General features: G+C 42.1%; 1 protein-coding gene across 1 annotated transcript; it reads right to left on the bottom strand.

Moving 5' to 3' along the window:
* Positions 1 to 107: 107 nt before the first annotated feature.
* LOC135185909 (inverted formin-2-like) lies at positions 108 to 20,904 on the bottom strand. The gene is made up of 13 exons (XM_064163142.1): positions 20,766 to 20,904; positions 20,116 to 20,623; positions 18,033 to 18,175; positions 17,243 to 17,304; positions 15,179 to 15,281; positions 14,033 to 14,118; positions 11,991 to 12,091; positions 11,033 to 11,103; positions 10,821 to 10,928; positions 10,007 to 10,077; positions 7,923 to 8,043; positions 6,588 to 6,752; positions 108 to 3,195 (listed from the first exon to the last, which is right to left on the bottom strand). The coding sequence occupies exons 2-13, from the start codon at positions 20,594 to 20,596 to the stop codon at positions 3,073 to 3,075; spliced, it is 1,635 nt and encodes a 544-aa protein (XP_064019212.1). The 5' UTR covers positions 20,597 to 20,623; positions 20,766 to 20,904; the 3' UTR covers positions 108 to 3,072.
* Positions 20,905 to 21,136: the final 232 nt, after the last annotated feature.

Consider the following 21,136-nt stretch of genomic DNA (forward strand, 5'->3'; position numbering starts at 1 on the left):
GATATTGAACAGGACTGGGCCCAGTACTGATCTTTATTTCCTAATATGATCTTATTTGCCAGTATATGATTTAAAACCACAACTAATAAGCCTCACAGATTCAGATATGTTTGTTAAACTCTTTACTAAACAAACATAGACAAAAGTGAAATATATCCTTGTTCATAAATGGCTACTAGAGTACAATGAGGTTGTAAGTAAACTGTGCATTGAAAGTTGGACTTAGGCATAATACAGCTTTTAAATCACTATTATGTGCTTTAAAAAAAGCAAATCGAATCAACACAACAGTAATACAGCTAAGCAGTAAGCTTTTAGGAGTAGAACATTTGCTTATTTCCCCAGCTCTTGAAGATCTGATCTTTTACTATTCCAAGACCAATTTATGCTGATGATGTTTTATCATATACCATTAAGTTACTTACAATAGTGCAAGTCATGTGTAAGTAAAGATAATAAGGATTTTGCCAGAGAGAATCTCATGTATTTGACACTGAATATATATCAACACATGAAACTGATTTGAAGGCTCTATCTCTCCAGTGAGTTTCTGTATGTAATCATAGTAGCTAAGCTTTGGGACTACTGTACTCTTCCTGGAAGTTTACTTGCTCTTCATCTTTTAACAGCATTTAATTTTCTGCTGCAGTTACAGTATCAGAGCTATATAGATCAATTCTCACCATGCGTTGAACTGCACATCTTCACCTTGTGTTCTTAAGTGGTTTTGTTCTGTTGCTTGCTCTGGTCAACAGCAGCATCTCCCTCTAAATTTACATGAGAAGCAGGTAATTTTTTACAACACTTGGTTAGCTAAAGAAACCTCTACCTACTGCTTCTCTTGAAATAACATATATATATATCCCTTGAAATAAGACAGAATTAGGCCTTGGAAGTGTCTGATACAACTCTCCTGAAGAATTTAAATGTTCAGTAATGGATGCTGATGCAAAACAAGAAAATCAAGCAGGATAGTTGCTTAATCCATTATCACACATAGAAAACGAATCTTAATGTAAACACATATATAAAAATCTTCAAATAAGTTAAAAAAATCCAACCTTTTCTCTCTAAATATCTGGATTCAGCAGAAGTCTGTTGCCAAACTCCCTTCTGGGAAATTGTATAGTAAATTTTATTCACATCAAAGCTGTTTTGAAATACATGAAAATCAGTAGGATATTGCTTCATTCTCTTAATTGTGCCATATATTTGTATTTTGGTAACAATTTATGACTCTGGTGCAGTAGTTAAAAGCTATCCCTTGAAATCTGTCAATAATACATCAGCAATTGGTACTTCTCCCTTCACATTTTCTGTTTGAACTCAGGAGAGCAAGATTATTGCCTGCCCTAAGAGTCCTTGCTGCTGTATGCTGTCCATGGCAGGCCTGTCAACCGCAGAGAAATGATTCTGAGACAACTGGATAAACCAGATATTGACACTGACAGAGCATGTGACTGCAGTTAAGGTCAGAGATTCAAAGACTGTAGGATTGGGGCCTTACAGATTTATGCCCAGGATTACCCTGTGTGCTGTATATCGCTGGCTCTAAGGAAGATACCTGCTAAGTTAAAGGTGTACTTGATTCTATGATAATCCTGTAAGCACATGCTAATAGGGTTTCTCCAGATTTACTGTCTTTCTATTCCCCCTCTTCAGACAATAAATACAGAAAATAATTACTTCACTTGCTAAATACAGGATTTTAAAAAAATGGTTTTACATGGATTGAAGAATGTTAAGATGAGCTCAAAGATCTTGCCATGCCATATCTGGTGTTCTCTGTCACTGTATTCTGTTGGGAGATTAAAATAGATGACAAAAATGCCTGATACTCATTGCCACCAGTGCTATACACAGCTTTCTAAAATATGTACTGAAAAAATATTCATAGGTGAAATGCTCTCCCATGTTTAAGGTTATACCCCAAGAATTAAATCCACCTTCTCACAAAGGACCGAAAATAACAACAGTTCAATCTAAACTGTATGTCAGAAGCACAGAAGGTTCTTATGATCTGCTGCTCCTTCTTTTCACAGGGCTGAAGCACACATTTAAGCCTTACAGCTGCTCAATATCACTTTATAATTTTACTTTACCATATACTGTTACCTTTCTGTATTTACAGCAAACAGGCTTGGCTCATTTTAATCTGCAGCTTTGCGTTATGCATGTTATGATTGGAAAGTGTGTAAAACACATTTGCTGTATAGCTTGTTAAGACAGTATTGAGAACTTTGTTTTGGTAAGCTTTCAGTGAATTTTATGTATTTTGAGAGATAAGTAACTGTGCAAGAAGAGCTAAAAGAAGGCCATTTATTGAGGCACCAACAGGGCCTTCCGAGGGCTGAGCATCTAGTGTGTTATTTATATGAACTCCACTCAGATTCACTAATGCTGCATTTACAGCGATTCTCTGGATAAGAGAGGATCACGACTGACTGTTATTGATAGAAATCTTCCAGAAAAGTGGATGTCAACTATTTGCCAAAATAAAACTTCAGAATGTATGCATGCCAAGGTTAGCACTAGGAATGTTTCACACTCAGGTCAGCCCAGCACAGTAAAACCCTTTTTTTTTCTTCATTGATGTAAATCATCCCCTCTTCAGCAAAGCACAGGCACTCCTTTAAGCACATACATAGCTGCTTTAAGAAATCATTCCTCTAATGAGAATACAGCCAATGTTGTGGTAACAGTAATATAAGACAAAACCTACCACAATGACAAAGTGCAGCTTGAAGTTCATATATATATGTGTGCGTGTGTATACATATATGTAACTTTTGCCCTAAAAGTCTCCCAACAAGACTCCAACAGATCAATAGCAGGATATCACCCAATTCTCCACAAAATGATAGCAGCTTGCTCATTGGGACTAATATTTTTTATAGCATCTCTATTGTGACTTCTTTCAAGCATTCGCATGCACTTAAAAATTCATATTGGTGTACTCTCTGCTTGACACCTATATCATCCAAGGCTAAATCTGTTTCATTGTATTAGATCAGCCATAACTGAGCAGATAATTACCCCTAATTATCAAAAGATTGGCTAACAAAACCAGAACTAATTTGAGTTGAATACAATACTTTTCCCATGCTCTCCCTTTAGCCTCTTCACATACTCTCCTTTAAGCTCTTTCTTCCTTTTCTCAGACTTTGTAACTTGCTTCTTCCTTTCTTGATTTTCCTGCATTCAGACAAAATGGCAAATAAAGAAAAAGTTAGTTACTTAGGAAAAAGCTGTTTAACAAACTCAGAATTTGCAATAAATAGCAATTCTAAATATGCCCCATGCACACTTAATACTCTCATCTGCTGGGATTTGAGGGTAAACAGCAGAACAGAGCTTCCTGGTCAGTCTCTTTGGCTTTGTCTGTATGATAAGATTGCCAACAAACTATTTCATTAGCTTTGGCTGCAGTGTTAAACTATGGAATGAAATGCATTCTTCATTAGTCCTTTTGTCCACAAAATAGGACATTGGTTTAAACTTCATTAGCATTCTAGAGATTTATCCCATAGCAACCTTGATTTTATATTGTTTGTATTCAGGGGTTTCTACCAGGAATTTCAGGAACTCTTCAACAGTGTTAAAGAGAAGCAATTTACAGTTTCTTTTCAAGCACCCATTAAATTTGCCAGTTGTATTTCTACACTGGTATCCAGTGGCAGAGTCCAACCTGGAGAGCTGTTGGCACCAGTCATACAACTGCCAGGATGGCATGAATACTGTTAGGATTTACTGAAACAGTCAGGACTCTGATTTCCACAGAGCTACTGATACTGAGGTGATGTGACTAATGTATTAGATATGGTATTGATGTTAAGAGGAGGGTGCTGCTGCATCATACTAGAAAATGTAATTATGTCCAGGAAGATGTTGATTTGTGCAGATACGATTCCTCTTCTGGTCTCCTTTGCAGAGAGTTTGGCAGCAGCAGAGACATTTTCCCATTATAGTGATACATTTTGTTGGTTGCTAGAAGTCCCAGGAAACATGTACTAGTTCTTAGGGTCTATATGGAATGTAAGAGCCTAGAATCCTTTGGTTCAAAGGCATTTCCAGATGAAGAAAACGTGTTCTCAAGTAGAAAGTGTAGGCTGAAGGTTATGGAGACCTTCACTCAATGCTTAGAAAAGGAGAGAAAAATAGCATACTCTTGACAAAGAAAGAAAAGGATGTATTTGCTCTGAATTTGCTTCTGAAAGAGTGAGGTACAAGTGGTGAAGTTTTGTGGAGAGACTAAAAGCCTTTCATCCCTGTCTGCTTCTTGTGTGCTTGCCTAGTAAATTCTTTCTGTGTAGTAGCATAATATCTTTGAGATATTGTGGCTCTTGAGAGGCTTGCAGATCTGTGGGCCCTGGGAGAACATTTATATGTAACATGTCACAAGAAATAAAAGAGCTGAACTCAGGGATATATCCTCTTGCTGTTTAAGCAGCATACACACAGTACTGAGAAAAAAACAAACCACGTTAGGAATAAATTCATGGATTGATTTGTTTGAAGAAATTAAATACACACACACACATAATGGTTCAACACAAACACTGTTAAAAGAGCTTCTTCAACACAAGAAAGCCCAACAAGGTAAAGTTGTAGCAAGGCATAAAACCAGATATTCACAATCTCTTCTCCATCTCCTGCATTATGGAAGGCAGCTGTATGGCTGAGATTAAAGGAAAGAGGGCCATCACTTTGGATTTGCACTTTGTGGGATGTTAGACACTTGCTTGATCTCTGAATTAAAAGATACTCCATGACAGCTGTTTATCCCTATGGTATCTAAAGCACATCCTGTTCCGACACCATGTGCACCCTACTGAGGAGCAGCTGCTCCAGCTTGGTTATCCTAGGGGAGCACTTGGAGGAACTATCCCTCTGCAGAGCTGTCTGTATAACCCCTGTCATCAGCTGAAGACTTCCTAGAGCAGATTCTGTTTACCATTTTTTCTTCCTTTTCCTGAGATTAGACAGCTTTTATTCTTGGGAGCTCCCCTCATTGAGCATCTGCAAGTGCTAAGGGAAATCAAATGTTTCTCTCAATCCTCTATAATCACAGTGTTTCTTTTCCCCCAGTTTTACAACTCAGTTCTGGTTTGGTGTTTTGTTTTGATCTTTGAGCTGGAAAGCTATTTTCTCCCCATCTCCTTCTTCCTGCCATCTGCTTCTCTTAATTTTTGAGAACTGGTGAAATAGTTATCAGTCCTGGGTGACAAACCAACTCCTTTTCACTGTGTCAGTTTGAGTGATCATTTGAGTATTTCAAATGCTTTCATTTTCAACTCTAAAAGTAGATGGAGAAGGCAAAGTCTAATCATAGAAATTTCATTTGTGTAGCTATTTTTTTTTGTTACCTAAAGGATCAGAGACCAGGAAAAAAAAAAGTCTGAATGGAGAAGGATTTTGTTTAATCAAAGAAGTGACAAACCCAAAACCTCTCTAGGAAAGCTTAGGAGCCATGAAGGATCATTATTTATCAAAATTATGTCACTTATTTGATGTGAGAATGGAAAGATAGCACTAGCCATTGCAGTAGTGCTGAGACCTGCTTTACATAGAATCATAGAATCAAACAGGTTGGAAGAGACCTGCAAGCTCATCCAGTGCAACCTAGCACCCAGCCCTATCCAGTCAACTAGACCATGATACTAAGTGCCTCATCCAGGCTTTGATTGAACACATCCAGGGACGATGACTCCACCACCTCCCTGGGCAGCCCATTCCAATGCCAATCACTCTCTCTGTGAAGAACTTCCTCCTAACATCCAGCCTATACTTCCCCTGGCACAACTTGAGACTGTGTCCCCTTCTTCTGTTGCTGGAGTGGATGATTGTTGCTGTAAAGTATATAAATGTGAAGCCACTATCACCTGGCATTAAGAAAATGACAGAGGGAGGACATTAGTTCAGGTGTGGAGTATGTAGTAAGAAAATGTGAAATGGAGGCTTACTAATTGGAAAATTATCTCCAGAACTTTTGTGGAAAATTTGGTGTTTTTGTACTCCTTATTGCAAGAAGTAAATTCTTCTAAATAAATACTGTGCCCAGTATAATCTCCTGGGAGATTGATAGTTCTGTAGGGGACATAAAACATAACCATTTTGAACGAACTAGTACGATGAAGTACCTGCATTTAAACATACCTTCCAGTTAGGCTTTGCTATTGGCAAATTTGTCTTTTGCCTGTTGGCAAAGCCTATAAAGCATGTCAGATTGCTTACTTTTTCCCCACGCCACAAAGCTCCTCTTTCATTGAGGCCTGATTAATCATTTTACAGTGGGAACAACACCATGGAGACTTCTTAATTCTCCATAGCCAAAAAAAAAACCCCAACCAAACCCAAACAACCCTCACATTTTATATTTACCCACACATTTGTGTCTTGCTGCAGGTTGAAAGCAAATAAACAGTTACTTTCATTTGCATGTGCAGCCAGGGCTTAGGTAACCCATCTTGGAGAAGAAGGAAGATGACGTTCTGTCTTAGTTGAAGAAAGGAAAACAAAATCAAACAAACAAACAAAAGAGAGTTCTCAGTCTATTTCTAAACAGTCATAAAAGCAAACCAAACCACCTGCAAGGCCTTGAGGAAGAGCTCTCTGAAGGTTTTCATTGTGCTAAATATATCTTCCAAGGACAATTTTTTTTGGTCTTCACAAAGGTAACCAGCCAGTTCTTTCTTCTTCTTCTCAATGGTGGCAAACTCCTTCTGCAGGTCCTCTGAAGCTTTGAGACTACCCTGAGACAGTTTGCAACACAATTTATGCATATTAAGAAGTAGCATATTCTGGGCTGCCCAAGAGACTTGAGCCAGTTAGCACAGAGTCCTTAGTAAAAAATGTGACAATTAAAATTGGCTCACAGTTCATGAACCAATGTGTGATATTCTCTTTCTAATTGAACCATCTGTATTTCTCTGGTTTCATCTGGCCTAAAGCAGCTCATTGAGTCATACCACCTTCTTCATACAACCACATGGAAATTTAGCACAATCTGGGATGACTGATCAGGGAACGTACAGCACCAGGATTTCTGCCTTTTAGCTTTAGTACAGTGACCCTGGATAATTGGAAATATATGGGGGGAAAGGGAAAAAAAAGCATGCTGCAAAATCTGTTCATGGTTTGTTTTTTTGTTTTTGTTTTTGTTTTTTTTTTACCCCAAAAACATTAAGACCAAACATTTTTGTGTGCTGTATGAATTTATAGTTGCATCCTACATATCAAATTTAAAGCCTTCTGTTCCTTTGCTCACACAGCTGACAACTGTCTGGTCTTCAGTTCATAGAATCATAGAATCTATGAACTGAAGAGACCTCCAAGATCATCCAGGCCAACCTAGCACCCAGCCCTAGCCAATCAACTAGAACATGGCACTAAGTGCCTCAGCCAGGCTTTTCTTGCACTCCCCCAGGGACGGTGACTCCACCACCTCCCTGGGCAGCCCATTCCAATGCCAATCACTCTCTCTGTGAAGAACTTCCTCCTAACGTCCAGCCTATACCTCCACCAGCACAACTTGGAATCATAGAATCAACCAGGCTGGAAGAGACCTCCAAGATCATCCAGTCCAACTTGAGACTGTGTCTCCTTGTTCTGTTGTTGGTTGCCTGGCAGAAAAGACTAACCCCCACCTGTCTACAGCCTCCCTTCAGGTAGTTGTAGACAGCAATGAGGTCACCCCTGAGCCTCCTCTTCTTTAGGCTAAACAACCCCAACTCCCTCCACATTATAAAAGTGGAGGAAAATCTGGCATTCTCCTTTCTATAGGACCCAGGGGGTGTGTAGCCATGACGCCTTTTCTCCTGGAGCTCTGTGTCCATTGGCAACCTGAAATACGTCGCCTTTGAGAAGAGCTATACGGGGGTTAGGAAGAAGGATGTGATGTATGTTACACCCACATTACCTACTTGAACAGACTTTATGTGCTGCATTTTCACATCATCTGTTGACAGAAATAAACGCTTCTCTATTGCCAATAGCTTCTTCAAATTGGCACCTGCCTCAGTCTGCATGACATCCAAGTGGATCCTGAAAGGGCCACAAGAGGGACAGCACATTGAATCATAGAATCAACCAGGTTGGAAGAGACCTCCAAGATCATCCAGTCCGACCTAGCACCCAGCCCTAGCCAGTCAACTAGACCGTGGCACTAAGTGCCGCAGCCAGTGTTTGCTTCAACACCTCCAGGGACAGCAACTCAACCACCACCCTCAGCAGCCCATTCCAATGCCAATCACTGTCTCTGTCAAGAACTTCCTCCTAACATCCAGCCTCCCTCAGCACTACTTGAAACTGTGTCCCCTTGTTCTGTTGGTGGTTGTCTGGGAGAAGAGACCAACCCCCACCTGGCTACTACAACCTCCCTTCAGGGAGTTGTAGACAGCAATGAAGTCACCTCACTGAAGGTCTGAGTGTTTTGTTTTCATTAAGTTCAAAGATTATTATAAATGGTATTGCTTCTGCAGGTGAATGTAGAATTAATCATCCAACCCTGACCCTGCTTTTGTGGGTAGTTCACCTCTATATAAATGCTTATCTATGTGCTTAAACCCTCATCTAAGAAAGAATCTGTGGTTTTGCCCTCACTGTCTCTCTGGACAGACTGTGGAAGAACCTCACCTTTCACATTAAAAAAACCAACCAAACAAAACCAAACAAAAACCCCAGCAAAGCCCAAAAAACCTACTCAGAAGTTCCAACCTGGTTTTATTCATATGCATCATGCACTCATCTCCCTTGTTTCATTACTGTCTTTGCTGATTCTCTTTCCTCCTTGCCTTCTTTCCCTGATCTATTTATACTCTGAAATTCTATATGGTCTCAGAGGTCATTTAGCTCATGTGGAGACCCAAACATGCTACAAATCCTCTTCTGTTATGTTGACCTATGCCATACGCTAGACAAGATGTACCAAATGGGCAAAACCTGAATTGGTGCTTCATGGTGCATCCAGATGCAATCAAGCTTCAGAGCGTTCCTTGTGGGATATGCATTGTAAACAGTCCTCTACAGGTTGACTAGCAAATCAGTTTAGTGAGTTTAAGAGTTTGACTAAACTAGGAGGCAATTACTTTATAAGAAAATAACACATTTTTGTTATTCAGCAGTGAGATTGAAGTTGAGACAATGAAGTGTTTCTATGATGACACAACCCCACCAGAAATGAATGTTTTAAAACAACATCCCACTTAAATTCTGCACAGATCATTCACAACAGCCATAATATTTTCAGTTGTGTGACTAAGTAGACATGCTTTACAAAATTGTTTAACAGCTACAAATGTTAATCCATCTCCAGATTTAAAAGTTACTGCTTCTTCCAGTTACAAGGAGATGCAAACTACTGTGATTCTATGATTCTGCTGCAAGGTTCTTATGAATTCATAACAGGATTGCAAAATATTAATCTGGATGCTGTAAATGTGGATTCCAACTAGTGCAGTTTAGCACATCTCCATGTGGTAGGCCTCAGCTAAGTGGAACAAGATGGCTTTAGACTCATTTGGCTTTCAGTCACATGGAGGAAAGTCTGCAGTGCTCATATGTATTAGAGACCTGTACTGATACTTGACTTGGGGACTCCTGAAGTCCCCCAGTTTCCAGCAAGTCACTCCAGTCATTCTCTCTTACACTAGTCTAGTGCATGTAACTCTTGATGGGCTTGCACTTGAGTATTTCAGGCAAGATATGTTTCTACTGCAGTATGTGGAAGGAGAATTCAGTCCTTGAAAATGAGAGGGTTCTCTATTTATGTAGTTACACTTCTAAGGTAGTACTGGGTTGTCCAAAAAGAAAAATCACACTGAGCTCCACATAAAAAGTCTCAACCTGGTTGATTTATAACTCTCAGCACTGCTTGGTGTTAGATGAGAACCTCTCTCTCCCACAGCAGAGAAGCCCTGTGACCTTATTACACTACCATAAAATGACTCAGCTTGTTGGCTTCAAAGAGTTTGATAATTCATACAAAGAACAAACAATAGTGTCCTACCCTGCTGCCTTGGAAACAAAGTCAAGATCTCTGGGTAGCTGCAGCAGATCCGTGTGGTTTTTTTCAGCCTCCTAAAATTGAAGTGAAAAATGGTTACCTTGCAGAGTCAGGCAAAGAGCATGGAAGTATTTCATTTGGACAACAGCCAGACTAAAAAATGAATGTTTCAGTGTTCATTCTTAAAAGCAGAGGGGTCAATTTAGTCTTGTTCATTCTTTTCCTGAGGTTACTCCAACAGAGAGTTGAGAAGAAAGCAAAAGCTCCTTTAACTGTTCAGGCTTGCATCCTATGTGGTGCCATAGTGTGTGAGCTGACCCAAGATTTTGTTTTCATATCACAGGATGTTAGAGGGTTGGAGGGCACCTCCAGACATCATCAAGTCCAACCCCCCTGCCAGAGCAGGACCATAATTTAGTGCTGGTCACCCAGGAACGTATCCAGACAGGACTTGAAATTCTCCAGAGAAGGAGACTTCACAGTCTCATGAAAATTAATTTCATTTGACAGATGCATTTTAAAGACACATCAGCACAAGAGAACAGTTAGAGCAGAAGAAGAGGAAGAAAACAGCAAGCAGACATATTAAGCAAAGTTGAGAAAAGAAATAGTGTTAGAGTTTTGCCTCCCTAAACATTGCTGCATATGGCTTTGATCCCATCACAGAGTGAAGGGGAAGTTTTCATCTTATTGCAGGCACAGGGGCTTATGCTCTGGATACCTATGGTGGGATGCTACTGAGGTCAAAGCCTCATAGTTTCTGGGGAAAGAATACCTGAGAATAATGCATGCAGGAATAATTTCAGTTTCATCTTACCTCCAAAATATGATGAAGGAGAGTAATGTGGCTTTGGTTTGCTTTTGTGTCTGTTAGCCTGAGTAAGGCATTAATTTTAAACCCCACAGCATCTCCATTTTGATGCCCCTAGAAGACAGAGAAAAAAGTCCCTGCTTTCAGTTTCCAAGTCTCTCATTTGTACTTTCTGTTATCTTTAGAAATAAAGCAATTAAAGTGATCAGTTTACTTACATAGTTAAGAAAGTTTCCAACTTTAAGAATCAGTTGGCAGAAAACTGGCAGTCGGTGGCTGGTGAGAAGTGCTGAAGAATGAAGAGGGAGAACATTTTCAGTACACTAAAGTAGAAATAAATTTAGAGAAATAATTAGAGAAATAATTTTCCTTATGTTTGACAAGGAGGGAAACAAAATTCTCTTCCAAGACTATGTGAAGCTATTGTTACAGACTTGGAAATACCCCAGTACAAAAATACACCATCCGAATGAAAGTAGAGCAAACTAATTTCTTTTGTGGTCTCTTCTGTAGGAGCAGATGAAAAACTACCTTTCCCATCAAGTTTGGAGTACAGATCTGTCATCTCTGCAGCTGCTTCTTGGGGAGAATTGTGTGTGGGAAAGGGTATAAACATGCAAAATTCTGTAGCCTCCCCTGTGTTATTCTAGGTTAAGAAAAGCAAAGGGCTTTCTGCCTCACTGTCATCCTTGGTGAGAGTGATAAGTAGGAGCTGTGCATTTTAGAAGGAGAATCTAGGCTGAGAGTAAAGTCTTTGGAAGAACTAGAACAGAAATGGGATGGAAGGGAGATGGGGATGATAAAAAATTAACCTATATTCAAACAGAATCTGGCACTGAAAATAAGGGAAATTTCCTTCTCTCCTGCAGAGCTCCTGATAGGAGGGAGGCTTCTGTTGTTCATGTGAACAGAGGCTGCAGTTCAGAGCAGGACAACATGAACTGCAATACTGCAGAACGAATTCCAGAAGTCAGCTGCAGAATCATTTTGACATTTGTTACATACTCAGCAGTGAAAAGGCTTTGTTTGATTGTGGTTTTGTTTTGTGCGGTTTGTTTGGCTTTAATGATTTTGTTTTTATTTGCTTATGGCATATGCTAGCCCAGATGCTATTCAAGTATAAAAGAGGCTTCCTTTAAATGAGCCTGACCATAGGCACGGCAGTGACGGACTTACTTTCACAGGCTGTCTTGATGGCTTGCACTTTTGGCCACAGGCACTCCAGGAGAAGTTTTGTTTCTTCACAAATCAGCATGCATTCAATCCTCAACTGGTAGCTAAAAGACATCAGTGGAAAAACCCCAAACACCACAAAACCAAACCCCACAGGCTTGATTAACTGTCTTGGGCTCAGCAAAAGAATCACCCATTTTAAGCAAAGCTTAGTACCAGCATTGTTGTATTCTCTTTAACGCTTTGACACAAGAACTGGATTATAAATGAATCACTTACATACTCCCTAAGATGTCCTAGAAACAGTTACTGTCTCCTCTCTCACAAAGCAACATTGCACTGACATCTGGCAGTGACTTCCTAGCGTAATGGGGCCATAATTTTTGACAATTCCTGGGAAGCTCTAGTTGGGGATTTTGGTTTCCCTTTTAACTTCTCAAAGCAAAATTAAAAATGCTTTTGGAGCAATGTCCTTCAGTGGTATTTATGCCTTGTCCTGGATAAATATTGTGGAAGAGCCAGAAAAATGTTTTCAAAAGTACTTTTAAAGCCAGCTGTATGTGTGAGAAAATGAACCCCCACATTTCCACCAGTATCAAAAAAAAAAGTGTCTTTGGTTGTGGCATGACAACTTATCAGATTTTTGAAGGATTGTTCCTATGAATTATTACATATCACCATGTTTTTATGAACAGCATAAAGATAAAAGGATCAGTGCTGGGCCCAGTCCTGTTCATTATCTTTATTGATGATCTGGACCAGGGGATTGAGTCCAGCGTCAGTAAGTTTGCAGATGACAACAATTTAGGGGCAGGTGTCGATCTGCTGGAAGGTAGGAGAGCCCTTGAAAGGGACCTGGACAGGCTGGATGGGTGGGCAGAGGCCAATGGGATGACATTTAACAAGGCCAAGTGCAGGGTTCTATACTTTGGCCACAACAACCCCAAGCAGCACTACAGGCTGAGGAAAGAGTGGCTGGAGAGCAGCCAGGAAGAGACCTGGAGGTACTGGTAGATAGTAGCTAAACATGAGCCAGCAGTGTGCCCAGGTGGCCAAGAGAGCCAATGGCATCCTGGCCTGTATCGGGGACAGTGTGGCCAGTAGGACAAGGGAGATTGTTCTTCCCTTGAACTCAACATCTTGAGTACTGTGTCCAGTTCTGGGCTCTCTAGTTCAAGAGAGATGTTGAGGTGCTGGAGCATGTTCAGAGAAGGGCAGCGAAGCTGGTGAGAGGCCTGGAGCACAGCCCTGTGAGGAGAGGCTGAGGGAGCTGGGGGTGTGCAGCCTGCAGAAGAGGAGGCTCAGGGGTGACCTCATTGCTGTCTACAACTACCTGAAGGGAGGTTGTAGCCAGGTGGGAGTTGGTCTCTTCTGCCACACAACCAGCAACAGAACAAGGGGACACAGTCTCAAGTTGTGCTGGGGGAGGTCTAGGCTGGATGTTAGGAGGAAGTTCTTGCCAGAGAGAGTGATTGGCAATGAGCTGCCCAGGGAGGTGGTGGAGTCACCATCCCTGGAGGTGTTGAAGAAAAGCCTGGCTGAGGCACTTAGTGCCATGGTCTAGTTGATTGTCTAGGGCTGGGTGCTAGGTTGGCTGATTCTATGATTCTATGATTTCTCCCTCAGTGGTAACATTGAGGAAGGTAGTGAAAGCACAGGCACTGATGTGATTCACTCATGGGCTTGTTGGCTCTCTGGAATCTGTGAACCAGGGTGGATTGAATCAACAGCCTGGTGGCAGGATTAAGTCTTCAACTTCAATCTGTGCAGATAATAGCTGAACAACTGTTAAGAGTTTTCTTACTAACTTATTAAATACCAAGGTGAAATTAACTGTGGTTTGCCAAAGCTGTCTGAAAGCCTATTTGGCCTTTGAGAAGGAAAGGTTTCTCAAACCAGCTCTCCAAATAACAGTCAGATTACTTATCCTGAAGGCTGAATATAGGGAACATCTCTTTGGCACAGGAAATAGAGGCCCTAACTCTTAGGTATCATTCTTATAAGAACCAGTCCTAAGTTGAAGCACAAGGAAAAATTTTGCTTACCTGGGAATTTCCAAGAGATGGAGATAAAACTGGTCTACATTTGCTAGTTGTGATTTGTCTTGCTTGCAAGATTTCAGGCTCTTTATCTAGTAGAGAACAAAACACACTTATTTATTGTGCCCATTGCTTCCTACAGCACATACCTGGCTTTTCTGAGCTTGTAGTGTTCACAAGGCAATGAGAGTGAGGCATATGAATGAGAAATTCCATATATGAACTAGTTTGCAAGGACAACTATTTAAGTTTTGTTTTGACTGGAGGGTCATCTGCATTTGTATTCATCTTGTGTGATGAATCCCTGATTCATGGGCAGGGCTTCAGCAAGCTATAGTGTATAGAAGGATCCTTTCTGTTTCTCCTCATTGAAACTTGCTCAGAAAGAGTCTTTATTCACCTAAGTCCACAAGTGCTAATGTATATCACCCATTTAATTAAAGTAATCAGTTGGTCTGCATCTCTGTTGAGCCTCCTAACATAGAATCATGGAATCAGCCAGGTTGGAAGAGACCTCCAAGATCATCCAGTCCAACCTAGCACCCAGCCCTAGCCAGTCAACTAGACCATGGCACCGAGTGCCTCATCCAGGCTTTTCTTGAACACCTCCAGGGACAGTGCCTCCACCACCTCCCTGGGCATCCCATTCCAATGCTAATCACTCTCTCTGGCAAGAACTTCCTCCTAACATCCAGCCTAGACCTACCCCAGCACTACTTGAGACTGTGTCCCCTTGTTCTATTGCTGGTTGCCCGGGAGAAGAGGCCACCCCCCACTTGGCTACAACCTCCCTTCAGGTAGTTGTAGACAGCAATGAGGTCACCCCTGAGCCTCCTCTTCTCCAGGCTGCACACCCCCAGCTCCCTCAGCCTCTCCTCACAGGGCTGTGTTCCAGGCCCCTTACCAGCTTTGTTGCCCTTCTCTGGACACACTGCAGCATCTCAACATCTCTCTTGAATTGAGATGTTCCCTAACCTCTTTGTGAAGAGCCCAGGTTATTGCTGGGGTGGACTTCGCTCGACCTCAAAAGGCCATTGGCTGAGATGGTTTGGGATAATATGGGATAGGATTGTACCTTCTTGCTTTAGCAATAAAAGTGTTCCAAGCACCAAACTCATTGAACTCCATCAGTACAGCACCCTTAATACATACCTCATGGTCTTCGGGCAGTAGTTTAAGTAGCTGCTTCAGTATCTCAGCATCCAGCTTGGAGCTATCCCCTGTCTGAATCATGGCAGCAACCTCTTCATTGGAGCTGTAGAAAAGAGGCAGGGGAGCAATGACATAGAGAGGAGTAACACAACAAACACAAGGGACCTCAACCTCTCAGCTAGTGCTGTAGTAGCAGATGAAGTAATTCTTATTATACTTGCCTCTCATTACATTTTAGGTCTTAGTTCTCAGAAGTACAGCAGAGATATGAAAACATAAAGGATTTTTTAAGCCTAGAGAGCTATTCCTCCTAATCTAGATGTGCTTTCTGGGTTTTGTTCATCTTTATGCAACAATTTCTGAAGGTTCTCCTTTTACTGTGTCCAGCATCACTGAGATTTACTTTGAATTTCTCCACTGCTTACAGGAAAGCCAAGGCTAAAGCCTCTGAGAGCCAAGGCTTTTCTCCTGCTGAGAAGTATTTATAAAGATCTCAGAAGGTGTTGCCCAAAATCCTTAACTGAAACTTTGGCAGATGACATGTCTTTGAAACGAGTCCAGAATGCTCTGCTTTGGGCTCTGGAGAGCTCAGCTTCTTGCAGCCACCAGCACTATTAGAAGCAGTATCCAGCTGCAGAGCAGCTTCATCCCTCATCACTACAAGCAGAGCTCAATTCTTTGATCCTGTGGTCACTAGCTGCTCTCAGGAGAGCTTAACCACTGCCCAGGGAATCGTGCAGGGAAAGGAAATAGCAACTGTGCGTAGCTCTTCCCAATTTGAAGCAGTTTGCAATGATAGAAGAATAAAATTATATACACATGAAATAACTTTCTGTCTGATTCTGACTTATTCTTAGCACAGAGGAAATTCTAGGCTGAGTTTCTGTTTGAAGCTTTCATAATGTAGGCCATGCAAAGGGCAGAGAGAGAGCAGAACATCCATCTTCCTGCAGTAGTTTTGCTATCTTCGAGTAAAGATATTTTGCAAAAAACTAGTGCAGAATCCTTTCTTTTTACTTTTTATTGTTCTTTTTCCTTCTTTTTTTATTTTTTTTTTAAAATTTTAATTACCTCTCCCAGTAAAGATTGTGACTTGGCAACATTCCACTTTTTTTGATTGCAGGAACTGCTTCCCGCTTGTAGAAGAAACTGCAAATAAAAACTATGCATGATTTTAGATCTGATTCCCTGGAGATGCCTCTTTAAATCAATTCAGTAACTTGAAACTTACATTTGGGCATCTCCACTAGTGGTTCCTGGCAGTAGTTGATATTTATGTCAATAATGCCAAGGAAAATGATGTTTCCACATGATTTTGCTGTTATTTACATGTATGTTCTCTTGAGGTGTTAGTGACTGTTTTAGACTTAATATCAGCTTGAGGCAAGGTATTGACTGTCTGGAAAGAGGCTGCCACATCTCATCAGGTTTTAATAAAAAGGTAAAGATAATATCACAGAATATCATAGAATCAGCCAGGTTGGAAGAGACCTCCAGGGTCATCCAGCCCAACCTAGCACCCAAGCCTAGACAATCAACTAGACCATGGCACTAAGTGCCTCAGCCAGGCTTTGCTTGAACACCTCCAGGGATGGTGACTCCACCACCTCCCTGGGCAGCCTATTCCAATGCCAGTCACTCTCTCTGGCAAGAACTTCCTCCTAACATCCAGCCTATGCCTCCCTCAGCACTACTTGAGACTGTGTCCCCTTCTTCTGTTGCTGGTTGCCTGGGAGAAGACACCAACCCCCACCTGGCTGCAACCTCCCTTCAGGGAGTTGCAGACAGCAATGAGGTCACCCCTGAGCCTCTTCTTCTGCAGGCTGCACACCCCCAGCTCCCTCAGCCTCTCCTCACAGGGCTGTGTTAGAGGCCTCTCACCAACTTTGTCACCCTTCTCTGGACATGTTTCAGTATCTCAACATCTCTCTTGAATTGAGGGCCCCAGGACTGGACACAGTACTCAAAGTTGACTCTTGGTTAAGGAGAGGGAGTGACTTTAAGGTATTTATGAACAAACACATAGGCACATCAGTCATTCAGATGATACTATCCTAATCTTACCACTTAAACTGCTTCAGGAATATACTCAGAAGGAGGCTTTTCTTTGGACCTATGAATGTGATCTGTGAAAAGAGAGAAAACAGTCAGCTCAAAATACACTTACCTTGTTTTTGGCAGAAAGTTTAGAGCTTTGTTTGTTGGGTGGCGTTCACTGTTGTCTGGTAATAATATTGACAGCCTTCATTGGTCAAATCAGAGCAATTTGTAGCAGTAGAGGCCATTAGAATCATAGAATCACTAGGTTGGAGGAGACCTCCAAGATCATCCAGTCCATCCTAGCATCCAGCCCTAGCCAGTCAACTAGACCATGGCACTAAATGCTTCATCCAGGCTTTTCTTGAACACCTCCAGGGATGGTGACTCCACCACCTCCCTGGGCAGCCTCATGATCTATTCTAGAAAGAGAAAGAGGCGAAGGCCTAGCAAAGGGAATTGAAACATGTAGAATATTCCAATTTATAAGGCTTAATATTGAAACTCCAATGCCTTCCCTCTCAGATGAGGAGCTGTCCCTCAGCAAAGTTTAATTCTAATCCTTACCTGTCCTTGGGGTTTTGTTGTTGTTGTTTTTTTGTTTGCTCTTTTGTTTGTTTGTTTTTTAAAGGTAATCTTAGGCAATGGACATAAAAAACATGAAAACTTTCTCATTTATTAAAGGTAATCTTAGGCAATGGACATAAAAATATTTAAAGCTTTCTCATTATAAATGATTGACCACAATAAAGAGTCAATGAGCTTTTCACTCCCAGGAGTTTTGCCAGGCTCTACAAAAAGTGAGCAGTCCAAGTACCTCTTTTGCTTGCTTTAGTTTTGGCCTTATTTGCTTCTTTTGTGCTGTTGGTGGGACAGAGAAAAGCAGCTCCAGGCTTCTGTAGTCAGGCTCTACAAGCTCCTTGCTGCTGCTTGGCAGCACAGTCCATATGGAGTGACTTTCTGGAAGAGAATAAATGGACCACAGAGGTAGAGGAGCACTTTCAGGGCAGTGTGATCTGTGAAACAGAAAACACTTTGTAGGGTAGATGAAGTACAGTGCTCATTAATCCTGGACAAATGCTAATTATTTAAGGGTGACAGCTCCCACAGGTAGCATCCCAAAGGTTTTAAGACAATTTAAACCTGTAAAACTGCTGCTGCATTTGACTGACTGAACTAAAAGCAGCAGGTGAACCTAACAGGCTGCTACTGCCAACCAGCTAAACATCAGAGAATTGTGGTACCCACACAGAGGATGTTGTGTCTGATTAGGCAAACATCTTTCCTTGCAAAAGGTAAGGACTCTCAAGTCCAGCATTATTAACAGAATCATCAGGAGCTATCTAAATAGCACATTGTCCTTCAAAACATGAACTCTGAAAGCATGAACACTGACATCTCTGACAAAGAATCTCAACTCCTTTTTCTTTAGGACAGATTGCAGTGGTGGCACAGAAGACACCGGGAGTGAATCTAAATTTCTATCTCTGCTGAAGAAAGCAGGCTGTGGGTCAGGCTGAGTTTTTACATAGGTGTGTATGTATTTTATTGTAGCAGCAAGTTCTTGTCCCCTAATGTCCTCCTCCTTGGCAATAAACACAAAGGGGGAAAACTGTAAGGTCTGCTTTGGGTGAAAAAGTACTGAAAGCTACAGCAAAAATGAAAAGGTGCTCATAGTCTTGTTGCTGAAGGTTGAGCAGACCTTGCAAACCCCTTTGGCAGTCTGTGTGTTAGCTACACACCTTAATGTTCTTTTGTGTGTGAGGAAAGAAACCCACAACTCACATGGCCGTGGTTGGTATGAGATTAAGTTAAAGGCTATATCCACCCATGAAGGTGCATGTTCCCCAGCCCTATTCATAGAGTCATAGAAACAACCAGGTTGGAAGAGACCTCCAAGATCATCCAGTCCAACCTAGCACCCAGCCCTAGCCAGTCATCTAGACCATAGCACTAAATGCCTCAGCCAGGCTTTTCTTCAACACCTCCGGGGATGGTGACTCCACCACCTCCCTGGGCAGCCCATTCCAATGCCAATCACTCTCTCTGCCAACAACTTTCTCCTAACATCCAGCCTAGACCTCCCCCAGCACACCTTGAGGCTGTGTCCCCTTGTTCTATTGCTGGTTGCCTGGAAGAAGAGACCAACTCCCACCTGGCTACAGCCTCCCTTCAGGTAGTTGTAGACAGCAATGAGGTCACCCCTGAGCCTCCTCTTCTGCAGGCTGCACACCCCCAGCTCCCTCAGCCTCTCCTCATAGGGTTTGTGTTCCAGGCCTTTCACCAACTTCACTGCCTTTCTCTGGACACCTTCCAGCACCTCAACATCTCTCTTGAATTGAGGGGCCCAGAACTGGGCACAGTTCTAAACACAGCTATGATTTTTTTCAGCCTCAGGTCTTGGCTAATGCATCGTCTGGCTGTGCACTAAAAAGAAAACAACAAACCAAACCAACCAAAAAAATCAACCCAAGCCTTCAGCTGAGCAGACACTCACCAGTGACATACCAAGAATTCCTTAGGAGCTCAACCACTCAGCAGATCTTTTCACTCAGAGCGCTCTGCGAACCTTAGCTAGTGCAGACTCAAAGCATCATGTCAACAAGTGAAAAAACAGAGACTGAGAGGCTAAGATGATTTTAGCAGCCAGAGAGCCTCGGTTCAGTGCTTTCCCTAAGCTACTCTGTTCTCCATTATTGGTGAGGGATTGGCTTTCCATGTCTTTTTGTGATAGCTATCTTTTTTTTTTTTGCAGGACTGAGAACAAGCAAGGAGACCATCTGTGCGACCTGATTTATTGAGTCAAGGCCTAAAACACCTCCCCCAGCCCCCCATTAGAACTTTTATTTGCACACAAAGCAAATGAACCAAGCAGCCTAGCGTTACAAACAAGCACATACGTCTCACCACGTCAGAGGGGAGCTTCTGCCAGTGAAACATTTTCATCCTCAACGTTGGTGTCTTCTGAGGGTGACACTGCCCACCATGTCCACAAGCAAGATGATTGCACTCAGGATTACTGCATGGCTGGGGAGATGGGAGAGATGGAGCACTTATGCCAGGCATGGGAGGGGGTGGAGAAGGCACCTGACACCCAGGGGGTAAGGGTGGAGGGGCTGGCAGCAGTTGTGGCTGAGCTGACATGACAGACTGTCCTTGGGAGGGTGAAGAAACATCCTTCTGAGAAGGTGACATGTTCCCTGAAGATGGTTGCAACTTCCTGGGAAGGTGATTTGTTGGAGAAACGCTCAGGTCTGCCCTGGGATTATCTTCTTCCAAGTCTGTTTTACCTTGGATGCATTTGCTCAGCTTTTGAACGGATCTTCTGGACACTGCTTTGTGGCAAGCTGGGCACCACGTGCTTGGCAGTGGATTCTCCATGGCTTGCCTTGGTCCCACTTTGCTCCTCTACAAGACAATGAGAAGGTGCATTGATTAACAACATTCCCACTTTGCTCCTCTACAAGACAATGAGAAGGTGCATTGATTAACAACATTCCTCACAACTGCTGGCTACTGCTAGCTCCCAGAGAGGATCAGAAAAAGTGACCTTTCAGTTAAGGTAAGCAGCAGAAATATTTCTATCAGCTTTGTAGGTAACATTTCACAGTGGCTTCAGCTGCATGAGTCAGGAGCAAAACAATGCTACTGGCTGTGAGGCTTCTTTTTGACTTCTTTGGATCCTTCTGGCTGATAAAGAGAGGAAAAGAATCATAGAATCAACCAAGACCTCCAAGATCATCCAGTCCAACCTAGCACCCAGCCCTAGCCAGTCAACTAGACCATGGCACTAAGTGCCTCAGCCAGGCTTTGCTTCAACACCTCCAGGGACGGTGACTCCACCACCTCCCTGGGCAGCCCATTCCAATGCCAATCGCTCTCTCTGTCAAGAACTTCCTCCTACCATCCAGCCTAGACCTC

The sequence above is a fragment of the Pogoniulus pusillus genome, chromosome 1 (assembly GCF_015220805.1).
Source record: "Pogoniulus pusillus isolate bPogPus1 chromosome 1, bPogPus1.pri, whole genome shotgun sequence".
Lineage (NCBI taxonomy): Eukaryota > Metazoa > Chordata > Aves > Piciformes > Lybiidae > Pogoniulus > Pogoniulus pusillus.